The sequence below is a fragment of the Glycine soja genome, chromosome 9 (assembly GCF_004193775.1).
Source record: "Glycine soja cultivar W05 chromosome 9, ASM419377v2, whole genome shotgun sequence".
Taxonomy (NCBI): domain Eukaryota; kingdom Viridiplantae; phylum Streptophyta; class Magnoliopsida; order Fabales; family Fabaceae; genus Glycine; species Glycine soja.
In genome coordinates, this window is record NC_041010.1 from 7,800,099 (window position 1) to 7,814,102 (window position 14,004).

At 36.9% G+C, this 14,004-nt stretch overlaps 1 protein-coding gene across 1 annotated transcript; it reads left to right on the top strand.

Moving 5' to 3' along the window:
* Positions 1 to 271: 271 nt before the first annotated feature.
* Positions 272 to 5,696, top strand: LOC114367909 (suppressor of mec-8 and unc-52 protein homolog 2-like). The gene is made up of 11 exons (XM_028325163.1): positions 272 to 528; positions 653 to 790; positions 931 to 980; positions 1,547 to 1,661; positions 1,918 to 1,966; positions 2,098 to 2,187; positions 2,974 to 3,042; positions 3,144 to 3,267; positions 3,790 to 4,145; positions 4,685 to 5,068; positions 5,295 to 5,696. The coding sequence occupies exons 1-11, from the start codon at positions 479 to 481 to the stop codon at positions 5,571 to 5,573; spliced, it is 1,704 nt and encodes a 567-aa protein (XP_028180964.1). The 5' UTR covers positions 272 to 478; the 3' UTR covers positions 5,574 to 5,696.
* Positions 5,697 to 14,004: the final 8,308 nt, after the last annotated feature.

The window sequence follows — 14,004 nt, forward strand, 5'->3', positions numbered from 1 at the left end:
TATTTTTATCCATTCAAAGTTTCAAACAGTATAAATTTTATTGTCTACTTTGTTTATCTTTCATTTCTATATTTCACTTATAATCCAAACAAAATGTTTTTTTTCTTCAAGATTTTCAAATACAAAAATATTACATAATTTAAACTTTATTTTTTATTTTAAAACTTTATATAAAATAATAAAAAATATTTTCATTACTTTTATACATTAAAAAAAAACAATAAAAAGAAAACATTTTCCTCAACTAAAAAACTAACTGGTGCTTGATTTGATTCCTTTGTCAAAGTTGGGGATAGGAAATTTAACAATTCGATTACTCACTCCTTTAGTTTTCCTTCCCCTGTTCCTAATCGTTTCCCTGAAAAAACCCTAAAACCAGAAAACGTTCCTCATTGAAAAATCCCATCTTTCATTTCAACGTTCCTCAATAGCGCATTCTAGTCTTCACGAGCAATAATTTTTCGATTGCTTTCCCAACATGACCGCTTCCAATAAGAAAAACCCCAAAGAGAAACCAATTCGCCGCAAGTAAGTCCCAATCCAATTTCATCACTTTTCGCAACCTCAATTTTTTATATATGTATGTTTAATACAAATATAGATATACGCATAATGTCGTAATTGCATGCTTCTGATTGCGGTTGTTATGCAGGGAAGAAAAACCGGAAGAACCGGAAGTGCCGAAATACAGAGATCGAGCTAAAGAGCGTAGAGAGGATCAGAATCCTGATTATGAACAAACTGAGCTTGGATTTCATGCAGTTGCACCACCTGGTACTGTGGATATTCGGTAAGGTTTCGGTTATCCGTTTTCGCAATTATAGCACACTCAAAAGGAAGATAAACAAAGTGTTTATTCTTTTGGGCTTGCTCAGTGTTTTGTTGGTGGCGGTAATTAACAAACTGAACTTTGTTATGCTGTTTTTGTAGGTCATCTGATGCGCACAAGTTATCTATTGAGAAGAGCAAGTACCTTGGAGGTTTGTATTGTACTATTGTTTGCTATACTTGTACCAATTGCCGTCTCGGTTTGCCAAAGCAAATAAACTTAAGTAAAAGTTGGTTTTCTTCCTCACATTGGGGAACTATTAAGGTTTGAGGTCTCTTTTATTGTTGCGTATGTGTAAAGAATGCTAATTGTTGTAGTAGATTTGTTTCTGGGAGGGTTTGGTGTTGGGGATTGGGTTTTGACAGTACATTGAAACCTAAGCATAAGATGCATTGAAATTTGAAATTCAAGATTCGGTATGCTCTGATTTTTCGCCTTCATCCAGGACACCGGTGAAGGTGGTCTTAAATTTTTATATATCTTAGAGTAGATATCAATCATATCATGTGTATAGGTTTTCAAGGTGGTTGGGATTGAATTCCCTGTGCCATAGGCCTCCATAACCTTTGATATGCTATTATAAAGGAGTAAGTTTCTCTATTATTGCTGACCTGATTGTGAAGTCAATATATATGTGAATGATCTTTGCTTTAGCTAAAAGATTAAGCATAAATTGAAATGTTTATGCTAATAACTTAGTATGTTGATATTTTTCAGGTGATGTGGAACATACACATTTGGTCAAAGGTTTGGATTATGCATTGCTGAACAAAGTAAGAAGTGAGATAGATAAGAAGCCAGAGGCTGGGGATGACGTTGAGGGGAAATCCAGGTAACTTTGAATCAGAATTTCAGAAATAGTCATTATGGGTTTGTTGAGATATCACAACGACTAGAAATGTGGTCTAAGTAAAGCATATAAATGCTTGGCAAATACTCACCTCATGAGCTAACTTTTGAGGTTGAGTTAGGCTTAGGCCCTAATTACAAGGATTATTGTACTGCTATGGATTAAAGCATTTTATGATTTCTTAAATTTGTCTTTAATCAATTATGTTTTTTTATATGTGCTAATGTTTTTCTGACAGGTCTGCTATGGAAGACCAACAAGTGTCGATTCGCACAGCAACTGCAAAGGTTCTTTTGAAGTGTATAGAATAGGAACTGGAGAATATTTTTTTTTTAGCTATTTAAGTTTTGATATTTGAGCTGCTAATTTAGGAGTTATTGTAGCCCATTGGTATTGATACCTTTAATATTTGTTTCAGTCAGTTTATCAGTGGATCGTCAAGCCTCAGACCATTAGTAAGACAAATGAGATGTTTCTCCCTGGTCGAATGACATTTATTTATAACATGGTGAGAATTCCATTTTTTAACGAGGTTTTGGTCTTATACAGGAGTCTCATGGACATGCCTCATTTTAAGTCATTCTTAGCAGTTTGCATGTTTTGAAAACTCATTATATTTGTGCTATTATTTGTTTATACTCTTATATTATCATTGAATTGGTGTTTCTAATAGCATCCAAGTATATTTTAGTTTTTTCCCAAAAAAATAACATTAGGCAGTAAACTAATCTGTAGATGACTCAAATGCTTTTTTCCCCTCAGTATGTGTGTGTGTACAACTTAAAGGTTAAGTGAGATGTGAGAGAAGTGAACCTTGAGTGTTAGATTTTATGCACACTCAGGACTTGAGATTAAACCATCAAATCATGTGATTTTATTAAAACAAATCATGTCATGGACATATGACTTGATGTTTTAATTTTTATCATTCTTACAAATTTATTAATCGGGTTCCCATGCTTGGCCAGTAATGTAGGTTAGCCAACATGATCATAAGTCATGCAATGTTGACCTGTGGCTAGTACCACATGTTATATCTGTCTTTATTTTGATTTGGATATGCATAAAGAATGTGATACCTGAACATGATAATGCTTGTAGTAATGACTAATGAAGGGAACTGAGTTCTTCAGTCCACCTTATAGATTAGCTATAGTAAGAATAGGGTTATTATTTGCAAGTTCTGGGTTAAAACTCACGTCTATGTACTGGTTCATCCAATCCTTTTGTAAGTTTTTATTTTTCTATTTTCTGAAAGCGGTTTTGACATAAATTCTCATTTTTAATCTGGTAGGAGGGTGGATACCATCATGATATTCCAACAACCTTGCACCGTAGTAAAGCTGACTGTCCAGTGCCAGAGGTTTACGATCTTGCTGATTCCAATTTGAAATTTTTTCTTTTACATTGGACAGCTAGTCTATATAAACATTGCCTGTTTAACTTGGCTTTTTTGTCGCACAGGAAATGGTTACAGTTAATGTTGATGGATCTGTTCTAGATCGAATTGCTAAAATAATGTCATATCTTCGTCTTGGTTCTTCTGGGAAGATCCTAAAGAAGAAGAGAAAGGAAAAGGATGCAAAAGGTAATACTGCACTTAGCAGATCATATGGGAGTCTTGGTTATTATCTTCTAGATGCAAATTTATATAAATTCATGCAATTTCTTCAAAACAATGCTGCTGTAAGTTAGGGTGCATTTTTTTATGTAAAATATTTTGATGGTTGTGCTTACAACCATTGTTTTATGTATGTGTATATATATGATTTGGGTTAAAGTTAAACTGTAAATAAAATTTTGACGAGTTTGAGTAGCATAGGTCTGATGTGGGGCATTCCTCCCTTGTTTGTTCTCATTGCTAAATAACTAGACACAAAACCTTTACTTTGCATGGAGAAATCAACAGCTAAATCAAACTGCCTATCAACTGCATAGCAATAATGAAAAGGCTGCTGTGTGAAAAGAATAAACATCAAAGCAACACCTGAAAATGGTGGACAGGTTTCATACTGGAGAGATTATAAATGACTACATTGATTGTACCCTTTCTTGCATGATTTTTTGAAAATAAGAATTAATAGGTTACTGGTACTCCTTTTATATACAGGGAAGATTTTGGCTGTTGGTAATGGATTTGACAAAGAGGATAAGCCATCAAAGGTTGAAGGTGGGGCAAAAAATCAAACTGAAAAAGAAATTATTCTGCCTCCTCCACCTCCCATAAAGAAAAATCCTCTTCATTCAATAGAGAAACAAGGCCCAGCTGTTGCTAGAGCAGAAGATGATGACATTTTTGTTGGGGAAGGGGTTGACTATGATATACCTGGTAAAGACTTGAGCCAAAGTCCTGTCTCTGAGGACATGGAAGAGTCTCCTAGGAACAAAGAAAAACCTTCATATTTCACAGAACCTACTTATGGTCCTGTCCAACCTTCAATGGTTCCTCAAGGGTGGCAAGAAACAGTAAGTTGTTGCTGTGTATATTTAGTTTTGAATTGTGGTTTTGCTAGGTGAATATGATTAGAAAAAGATTCCTTACTCCTGTTTCATCCTTAAGTTAAAATTTTATATAGATTTGAAAGCTAGTAACAAAAAAATACTTCCTGTAGTCTCTGCAGTCTCAAATATAAGAAAAAAAAAACTGTGTGATGTATCTTTGTCTCAAATATAAGCAAATCTCTACTAATTTCACCCTATTTAATGACATCATCCCTAAAATATCTTCCATTTAATTGAGATTGTATTTTCAATGACCCTTTTTAATTCTTTGATATCAAGTTCCAAGGAAGGGTAATTTAGGTAAATATATATTTTTAATGTAGATTAATGAAATTAAATGATGCTAATTAAATTTCTTAATTAACGTAAATTAGTTTTTTTCTTCTTATATTCGAGACCAGAGGGAGTATGTTATTGGTCTTTCCTCATTTAGTTTTGGTCTGCTTGAGTTATGTTTGATGGTGTATCAAGTTTCTGTCTTTGATTTCACTGTTTGGTCACAGAATGGATATGATGTAATGCAAACACAAGCCTTGGCTGCTGGCTACCAAGGAGAGTGGCAGGAATACCAGTATGCTGAACAACTGGCTTATCCTGATCAATATCTTCAGCAAAATATGCAGGCTTATGATGAGCAAGCAGATTTAAATCTTCCACTGGATCCACGCTTTATGACTCAAGAAGAAAAGGATCGGGGTTTAGGATCAGTGTTTAAGCGAGATGACCAGAGACTTCAACAGCTGAGGGAGAAAGATGCTCGTGAAAAAGATCCCAACTTCATCTCAGAGAGTTACTCTGAATGTTACCCAGGATATCAAGAATATAACCGTGAGATAGTGGACAGTGATGATGAAGACGACTTGTCCAAAATGGACATGGGTGGAAGGGTAAGTAACATCTGGTTCACTTGCAATGAAATTGTCTGCATTTCTTTTTATTTAGTTTCAAGTGTTGTACTGTACAACATGTCATAACTTGTGTCTCCAAAATAACTAGTTGGGAATAATAATATTGATAAACCTTCTTGTCTTGGTTGAGTCATAATGTTGTCCACTTAGAGAATATGAGTAATGTGGTGAAAAATTACAATATTGAAATGTGCACTCTCAACAGGCAAAGGGTCGTCTTCATAGATGGGACTTTGAAACTGAAGAGGAATGGGCAACTTACAATGAGCAGAAGGAAGCAATGCCAAAAGCTGCATTCCAGTTCGGTGTGAAGATGCAAGATGGCCGGAAGACCCGAAAGCAAAACAAGGACCAGAAGCTCAATAATGATTTGCACAAGATCAATAAGATACTCGCCAGAAAGAAGATGGAAAAGGACACGAATGGTGAGGGGGGTAACCATTATGATGATGAACCAACACCTGGAAAGAAGCTTAGAATATGAGTTCTAGTTACCACATTGTAATGTTTATAGAATGAGATGAGAATTCCATTATTAGTATGATCTATTTTTTTCCTTAAATAGAAACTTCATATTTTTTATGAAAATAAATAGCATTAAGATCAACCCAGTGTGTTAAATGATGTTAAATCTAACATAAATCGGGCAATTTTTTTAAAAAAAACTATTGAAATTTAATATAGCGATTAAAATAATAGAGGGTAAATTATTAGGGAAAAGTGATTGAAAAAGATCAAATATACTTATAAAGATAAAAAAAATATTGAGATAATTAAATCAATTTTTTTGTTAATTACAAAAATAGTGTGAAATATGCCCTTAAAAGTAAAAAAAAAATCATCTATTTTTTCTCCTCTCCTTACCAACTTAAAAAAGGTAATATTATCCTTTTATTACTTTCCTTCTTCCTTCTCAAGCGCAAAAAAAAAAAAACGTTACCTTTGTTTTCCCCTTTTCTAGTGCATAAAAATTAAAATCTCATAATTAAATAAACCTTCTTTTTGTACCAAAAACAAAATAAATAAACCTTCTCATGTTTGATTAGCTTAGCTCCCCTTCCCTATACAGTAGTAATAAAACTCAACTCAATGTAAAATTTGTGATCCAAAGCGAAAGTATTCATAGTTACTTTAATTTAAAATTATTTTAATTCAGAATTAATTTTGTATGATAATCAATTTTAAACGTACTTTTCTCAAACTTGAAATAAAAAATGTAAAAATTAGCCTAAAATCAAATTGAGATTCTAAATGAATTCTCCAATGTAAAACTAAACACGCATTTAATTTATAGTAAATAAAAACAATACAATATATATTTTCCCATGACTTTTGAAAACTATCGGGGTGGCTTCCTATTTTTAGTTTTTTTTTTTAAGTTATAACTAGTTTTAGGTTTGAGTTTCCAGTTTCAGTGGTTGTCAGTTTTTAAAAATTTGCTTCAAATTGAAATATGTTAAAATTAGTAAAGTGAGTGTTCTACAGGTCTCAAATTAATATATATATATATATATATATATATATATATATATGTATATATATGATTAAAAATATTAATAAATATTAATTAATTGTTAGTTTGTAAATAAAAAGTAATTAAATATTTTAGATATACAAAATTTATAAATATCTGTTTGGTACAGTATAAAGTATATAGAAAAATAAAATTTTCTATTTTAATAAAAAGTAAATAAATTTATAAATATTTTGTTAAATATATATTTTTTATTAACTATTTACTTATCAATCTATGAATGCATGTGTATGTAAAGATGCCAAGAATAAAACCCAAAACAATAAACATGTTATAATTTTCTGCATAATTTTGCAGTATCTCTATAGGCCACAAAGCCATATGCTATAGAGACATTTTTTTAAGCCAAAACAAAGAGATTATATTAATATGAACCGAACCCAAGACAGGTACAAGTAGTACGAAAGAAAAATAATTACATCAAATAGACCATAATCTACCAATTATGCCAATCTACAGCAATGCTGCAATACAAAATAACACCAAAATAACACGCATTTAGTTAGACTGATCTACTATGAGAGGTGAGAGAAACAGTAGAGAGAGAAACACGGGTGGGAGAGAGTTAGGACTAGAGGTAGAACAATAGTGAGAGATAGAGTGAGCTTGTACGTGGATCCTCGACGGACACATCCCGGCAATAGGGATGGTCAACAACAAAGCTACAAACGTGAAAATTGGAGGGATAAGCAGGATGTTTCGACCTTCTACTTCACAAGATTTTCAGACGACATCACAAAACATGACCTGTGGTATCGCTTCAGGAGGTGGGGTGATTTGAGGGAGATTTTCATCTCAAAGAAAAAAATAGGAATGGCAGGAGATACGGGTTTGCTAGATTCAAGGGAGTGAAAGATGTGCATGGGTTGGCTAGGCAACTGGACCAGCTTGTCATCGGAGGCTTGAAACTGTATGTCAACATACCTAAATATGGGAGGGACACGGCAATGAAGGCAGAGGCACCACCAGTACCAAACAAGCAAGAGGGGAAGCAGCTGAATGAAGCACCATATCGAGGTCACCATCAAGCAACAAGGAGCTTGACCTCGTACGCGGCGGTAGTGGCCAGAGACAGGTACAAAGTTGGATAGCCAAAGGAAATATACAAGGAAGACACAAAGAGAGGAGAATCTCGATCATCGTTACACCTTGACATCCCAATGAACGACAAGCACTAGCTCAGACAAGCATGGGTGGGGCGTCTGAAAGACCTGAGGTGGTACGATAGACTTGAAGAAGACCCATTATGGGATTTCGAAGCAGAAATAACCCCGAAGTACATGGGGGATGATATGGTGCTTCTGCTAGGGCTCACGGATGATACAGCCGAACGCATGATGAAGGAGACATCGGAGGAAGAAGATTCTATGTTTTATTCGTTGGAGAAATGGCACCCGAGCCTAAGAACGGGACAGAGATTAGCTTGGGTTCACTGTTGGGGCATTCCTCTGATAGCCTGGGATAGAGAGTATATCCAGAAGATCGTGGTTGCAATAGGGGAACTGGTGGATGTTGACAACAATACAGAGGAGGCTCAAAGGGTGGACCGCGCTAGGGTGGTCATCCGCACACCGTGGAGCCTCGCCATCCACCACACCGTGAGTGTCGACATCGGGGGAGAAGTGTACCAGGTGAAGGTGGTGAAGGAACTTAGCCGAGGCCTTGACACGTGCAATTGTCGGCGACGGAGGGAAACATGGTCGTTGGAGGAAATCGACTCCGACGATAGTTATTGGGGTCGCCAACAAAGTATACTAAGGGAGCTTCTAGTGACAACGAGACGGAAGAGAAGAAAAGCACGAATGGACAGATACCGCCGACGACACCAAGCGTGGTCAAGGCAACGGCCGTCGAAGGCTAAAAAACGCCGGCAGGTATGACCAACGGTGGCATTTTAACTAGCAGTCAACCCGCCGGAGTTAGACTAACGAAAACTCTGTTTGTCCAGCGGGTACAACTGCTCAGTCCGACACTTGGAGTAACGGATACCTGCGGTGTCGCCAGTCAATGCCATGTGGTGCGCCAGCAATCAACGAAAGGATTAAGGGAACCCACATTTGAAAGCAATCAGAAGGGGGAAGGGGAGCAGATAGGAGTCATCGAGAATCCTGAGGAGGCACAAAAGGAACACAAAAAGGAAAGTCTAGAAACTGAAAATGAAAATGCTGAGAAAGGAAAGTTTGCGTCTGAGGGAGAAATAGCATGTGAGCACTAGCTGGAAAATGAAATTGGGGGCAATGTGTTGGGCTTTTCTAACTACACCCCCATAGTTAACAAGACTAAGAGCAAAAACAGCCCACAAAGTCTTTTTTCTTCCCCTAGCAACAATTTTAAACGCTACTCTCGAACAAGGAGGAACCAAAGGCAAAAAGCAAGGGGTTGTCTGAAGCAAAATAATCTGACAGAGATCACACATCAGCAGCAAATGGTAGAGAATGTTAAAGGTGCTTCTCCCAATAGTGGGCAATTGGGACAACAACAAGCAACACCAGTAAAGAAAGGCATACAACCTGCAAATAATAAGTTCAATTCTCATTTAGTGGAGGTAGAAGCTATTTTAAAAATGGCTAAGGTGTTGGGCATGATAGATGAGACAGACAATGAAGGGCTGATTAACAAAATTGAGGAAATGAAGGAAAGGGACTTGAAAGAGGTAGAGAGATTGGGTGCAAGGATACAAAACCCATGAATATTATTTCCTACAACGTAAGAGGTTTAGGGAGGGGGGTAAAGTGGGCTATGATTAGGAGAATGGTTCGGAAAGAAAAAGTTGACATGCTGTGTATTCAAGAGACTAAGAAAGAGAACATTGTTGTGAGCATGTGCCAAGCTTTGTGGGGGGACAAGGAGGTAGGGTGGGAATGGCAGGCAACAGTAAACTCAGCAGGCGGGTTATTGTGTTTATGGAGTGAAGAAGTCTTCAAGCTACAAAACAAAGTCATTAGTAGTGGATTCATCTTGCTGGTAGGCTAATGGCTCAAGGAAGCCCAAACAGTCTATATTGTAAATATTTATTCACCTTGTGATGCTCAGAGCAAAAGAAACCTATGGGAAAACATAAAGCAACTGAGAAGTTCATATCATGGAGGATTGTGGTGCGTTCTGGGGGATTTCAATAATGTCAGAAACAATTCAGAAAGGCTAAGCAGCTGCCACAGAGGAGAGGGGGATAATAGTATAAGGGAGTTCAATGAGTGGATAGAGGATATGGAGCTAGATGCACCGTGGATGGGAAGAAAGTTCACCTGGTATAGACCGAATGGAACAACCAAAAGCAAGCTTGATAGATTTCTAGTGTCGCCTGATTGGATTAACAAATGGCCAGCAACTATGCAATGCACTTTGGTCAGAAATTTTTCAGATCATTGTTCGATTATCCTTAGGTCAAAAGTTATTGATTGGGGACCTAAGCCTTTTAGGGTTCTGGACTCTTGGACTAGACAAATCCTTCATCAGAGTTGTGCAGGATTGCTGGTCATCTACCCAACAATGTGGGTGGGGGGGCTATGTACTCAAAGAAAAATAAAAATGCCTCAATAATAGATTGAAGATATGAAATAAGGAGCAATACAGGGACACATACAAGAAGGTAAAGCAGATACAGGATGAGCTTAGCAACCTTGAAGAGATGACAATGGATAGGCAATTATCACCCCAGGAGGCAATTTTCAGAAAGAAACTACAGGAAAAACTGTGGGTGGCTGCCCACTCACAAGAGTCCTCAGGCAAAAAGCAAGAACAAGATGGATTATGGAGGGAGATTGCAACTCAAGGTACTTTCACCTCATGATAAACAAGTCTCATAGAAATAGCCTATTGAAGGGCATCATGATTGAAGGATCCTGGGTTGATGAACCTCATAAGGTCAAAGAGGTAGCTAGAGAATTTTTTCTACAAAGGTTCAAAGAGCCAGAGCCCCTCAGACCAAAGATTGATGGGATACGGTTCCAAGTAATTAGCCATCAGCAGAATGATTCATTGATCGCTAGATTTTCAGAGGAGGAGGTAAAAGAGGCGATTTGGGAGTGTGGTAGTGAGAAAAGCCCGGGTCCAGTTGGTTTTAATTTCAAGTTCATTAAGAAGTTCTGGCAAACCCTCAAGCCTGACATCCTTCATTTCCTAGATGAATTCTATGTGAATGGGATCTTCCTGAAGGGTTGTAATGCATCGTTCATAGCCTTAATCCCTAAGGTATCTGACCCACAAGGATTGTCGGATTACAGACCTATTTCTCTCATAGGTTGTGTGTACAAGATTGTCAGCAAGCTATTGGCTAAAAGACTAAAGAAGGCGATGTCGTCCATTATTGATGGAAGACAATCAACGTTCATAGAAGGTAGACACTTATTACATGGAGTGCTAGCAGCGAATGAGGTGGTGGAGAAGGCTAAGAGAAAGCAAAAGCATTGTCTTGTGTTCAAAGTAGACTATGAGAAGGCATACGACTCAGTCTCATGGAATTTTTTGTTCTACATGATGAGAAGGATGAGTTTTTGTCCTAGATGGATTAAATGGATTGAGGGATGCTTATCATCTGTGTCCATTTTAACTTTGGTGAATGTGAGTCCATCGGCAGAGTTTACACCCCAAAGAGGTCTAAGGCAAGGTGATCCATTGGCACCTTTTCTTTTCAATATTGTAGTTGAGGGTCTAAGTGGATTGATGAAGGAAGCTATTGATAAGAAAATATACACTGGCTTTGCAGTGGGGAGAGACAAAGTGGATGTCTCCATTTTGCAGTATGCGGATGATACCATATTTTTTGGAGAGGCGTCAATGGAGAATACCAAAGAAATCAAAGTCATTTTAAGGACATTTGAAATGCTGTCTGGCCTTAAAATCAACTTTGCAAAAACCAGCTTTGGAGCAATTGGTATGTCAGAGTCGTGGAAGCAAAACGCAGCAAATTATTTGAATTGTAGTGTGTTGGCCATTCCTTTTGTATACTTGGGGATACCCATAGGGGCAAACCCAAAGAGGTGTCAGTTGTGGGATCCAGTCATCCAAAAGTGTGAGAGAAAATTGGCAAAGTAGAAACAAAGACATATATCTTTTGGGGGGAGAGTCACCCTTATCCAGTCCATCCTAACTTCTATTCCAATTTATATTTTATCATTTTTCAGGGTGCCCAGAAGGGTGATAGACAAGCTGGTATGCATTCAAAGAAGGTTTCTTTGGGGAGGCGGAGTTGATCATCACAAGATTGCATGGGTCAAGTGGGAGACAATATGTCTCCCTAAAGACAAAGGAGGGTTGGGCATCAAGGATATCAAAAAATTCAATCTTGCATTACTTAGCAAATGGAAGTGGAACCTATTCAATCATGGTGGAGAGCTATGGGCAAGGGTTTTGGAATCAAAGTATGGCGGATGGAGGGGTCTTGATGAAGTTTCATGTGATATTAATGTCTTGTTATGGTAGAGAGATCTAAAATTGGCTATTCATAATCCACAATATGAGATAGTTCTACAGGGAGGAATAGTGTGGAAGGTGGGGAATGGGGAAAAGATCAAATTTTGGGAGGATAGGTGGCTTGATGGCGACATAACACTTCTTGCCAAATATCCTAGGTTGTATCTAATTTCTTGTCAACAGAACCAGACAATTCAGGAGATGAGAGCTCAGGAGGCTAATCGATGGGAGTGGAAATTCAATTGGAGAAGACACTTACTCGAGAGTGAGCTTCACATGGCTGATTGCTTCCTCAATGATGTGCATGGAACCATTATTCAACCTCACAAAAGGGACTCTTGGAGTTGGAAACCAGACCCGAGTGGTCAATTCTCAGTTAGAAGTGCCTACCACGTGTTGAGCGAAGAGGAGATTGAGGGGGACAATGTAAAGGTATTTGAAGACATATGGAAGCTAAAGATCCCACCTAAATTTGTGGTTTTTGCATGGAGATTACTTAAAGAAAGATTGCCATCCAAAAAGAATTTGATAAGGGGACAGGTGGATCTCATTGATACATCATGCTCATTTTGTAGGAATTCCGAGGAAAATGAAGCACACTTATTTTTTCTGTGACAAAATTCTCCCTCTATGGTGGGAATCGATGTTGTGGGTGAGAATTCAGGGTGTTTTTCCTTTGAACCCAAGGCAACATTTCTCGCAACATGTGAATTGTTTGGCCAAGGGTATTAGGGATACCAGGTGGAGATATTGGTGGTTGGCCCTTACATGGGCAATGTGACAGCAGAGGAATAACATAATTTTTCAAATGGAACTTTTGACTGCAACAAGGTGAAGGAGCAGGGCCGTGTATAATGTTAGGCAAATTAGTCATCAACCTAAGGTCCCAAAAAAATTTTTTTTTAAGCCCTTAAAATTTTTTTATTACTAGCTATTAACAAATTTTAACTGATCAAAATAAAATAATTTAGAATCTCTCTCTTCCCTAAAAATTAGTCAATCAATATCATCTTTTTAAAAGTTAACCAATATCTCTCTCTTCCCTAAGTATTTTATTTATCACAAAAAAGTAAATCCCTATTAACTTTCCTTTAACCCATCTCAATTCCCTAACTAACATATCTCACTCTCTAGACTCCATTCTTCACGTTTTTTCATCTCCTCATCTTATGTTCATAAAAAAAAATCTATTTTTCTCCTTCCCTTGAATGAAACCTATTGTCTACTGATCAAACTTTGTCTCCGTGACTCAACCTCTCTAGATTTGACATCGTCTGGATTCTGAACGCCTATAAACCGCATACATCCCGGTGTCCCACATACGGAGCCTTTCATCTCCATCCCGGTGGATTGGTGGAACGATTCATTTCACAGGCATGACTCTGGGTACACAACAATAGTGCAATACAACACGTATCACGTAGCACCCTTGCGCTTGACACAACATCTAAACAACAAAATCTCTGTCTGTTTCCAATTCCAGGTTCTATCGTTCTGTTCATCGACCATCATTTTCTATATTTATTTTAGAGTTTATCTTAGAGTTTAGTTTATTTAGATTTCTTTAATATTTAGTTAATTTTTTTATTTTGATTATTTACAAAAGAAAATGTCAAATAGAAAGTATGAATCTGGTTATGAAAAATTGAAGAAAAAACGAAAATTTGAAAAGTTAATTGAATCTCAATGTGGTGCCATGTCTTAAGCAACTCATGAACTTGAAGATTTTGAATTTTTATTAGGAATGAATATTTGGTATGATATTTTGTTTGTTGTCAATTCTGTTAGCAGGATTCTACAATCAAAAGATATGCATATAGATGTTGCTATAGATCATTTAAAAGGTCTTATCACTTATTTAAAACATTATAGGGAAAATGGGTTTGCATTGACTTTAGAATCCATAGAAAAAATGGCTATCGAAATGGATATAGAGCCAAAATTTCGTGAAAAACGTAAAATTCATAGA

What these genes read in the sequence shown, in the direction of transcription:
- LOC114367909 (XM_028325163.1), top strand. Translation starts at nt 479, where the DNA reads ATGACCGCTTCCAATAAGAAAAACCCCAAAGAGAAACCAATTCGCCGC. An exon ending in GAAGAGCAAGTACCTTGGAG is followed by an intron (nt 981 to 1,546) that starts GTTTGTATTGTA and finishes GATATTTTTCAG; the next exon opens with GTGATGTGGAACATACACAT. An exon ending in GACGTTGAGGGGAAATCCAG is followed by an intron (nt 1,662 to 1,917) that starts GTAACTTTGAAT and finishes TTTTTCTGACAG; the next exon opens with GTCTGCTATGGAAGACCAAC.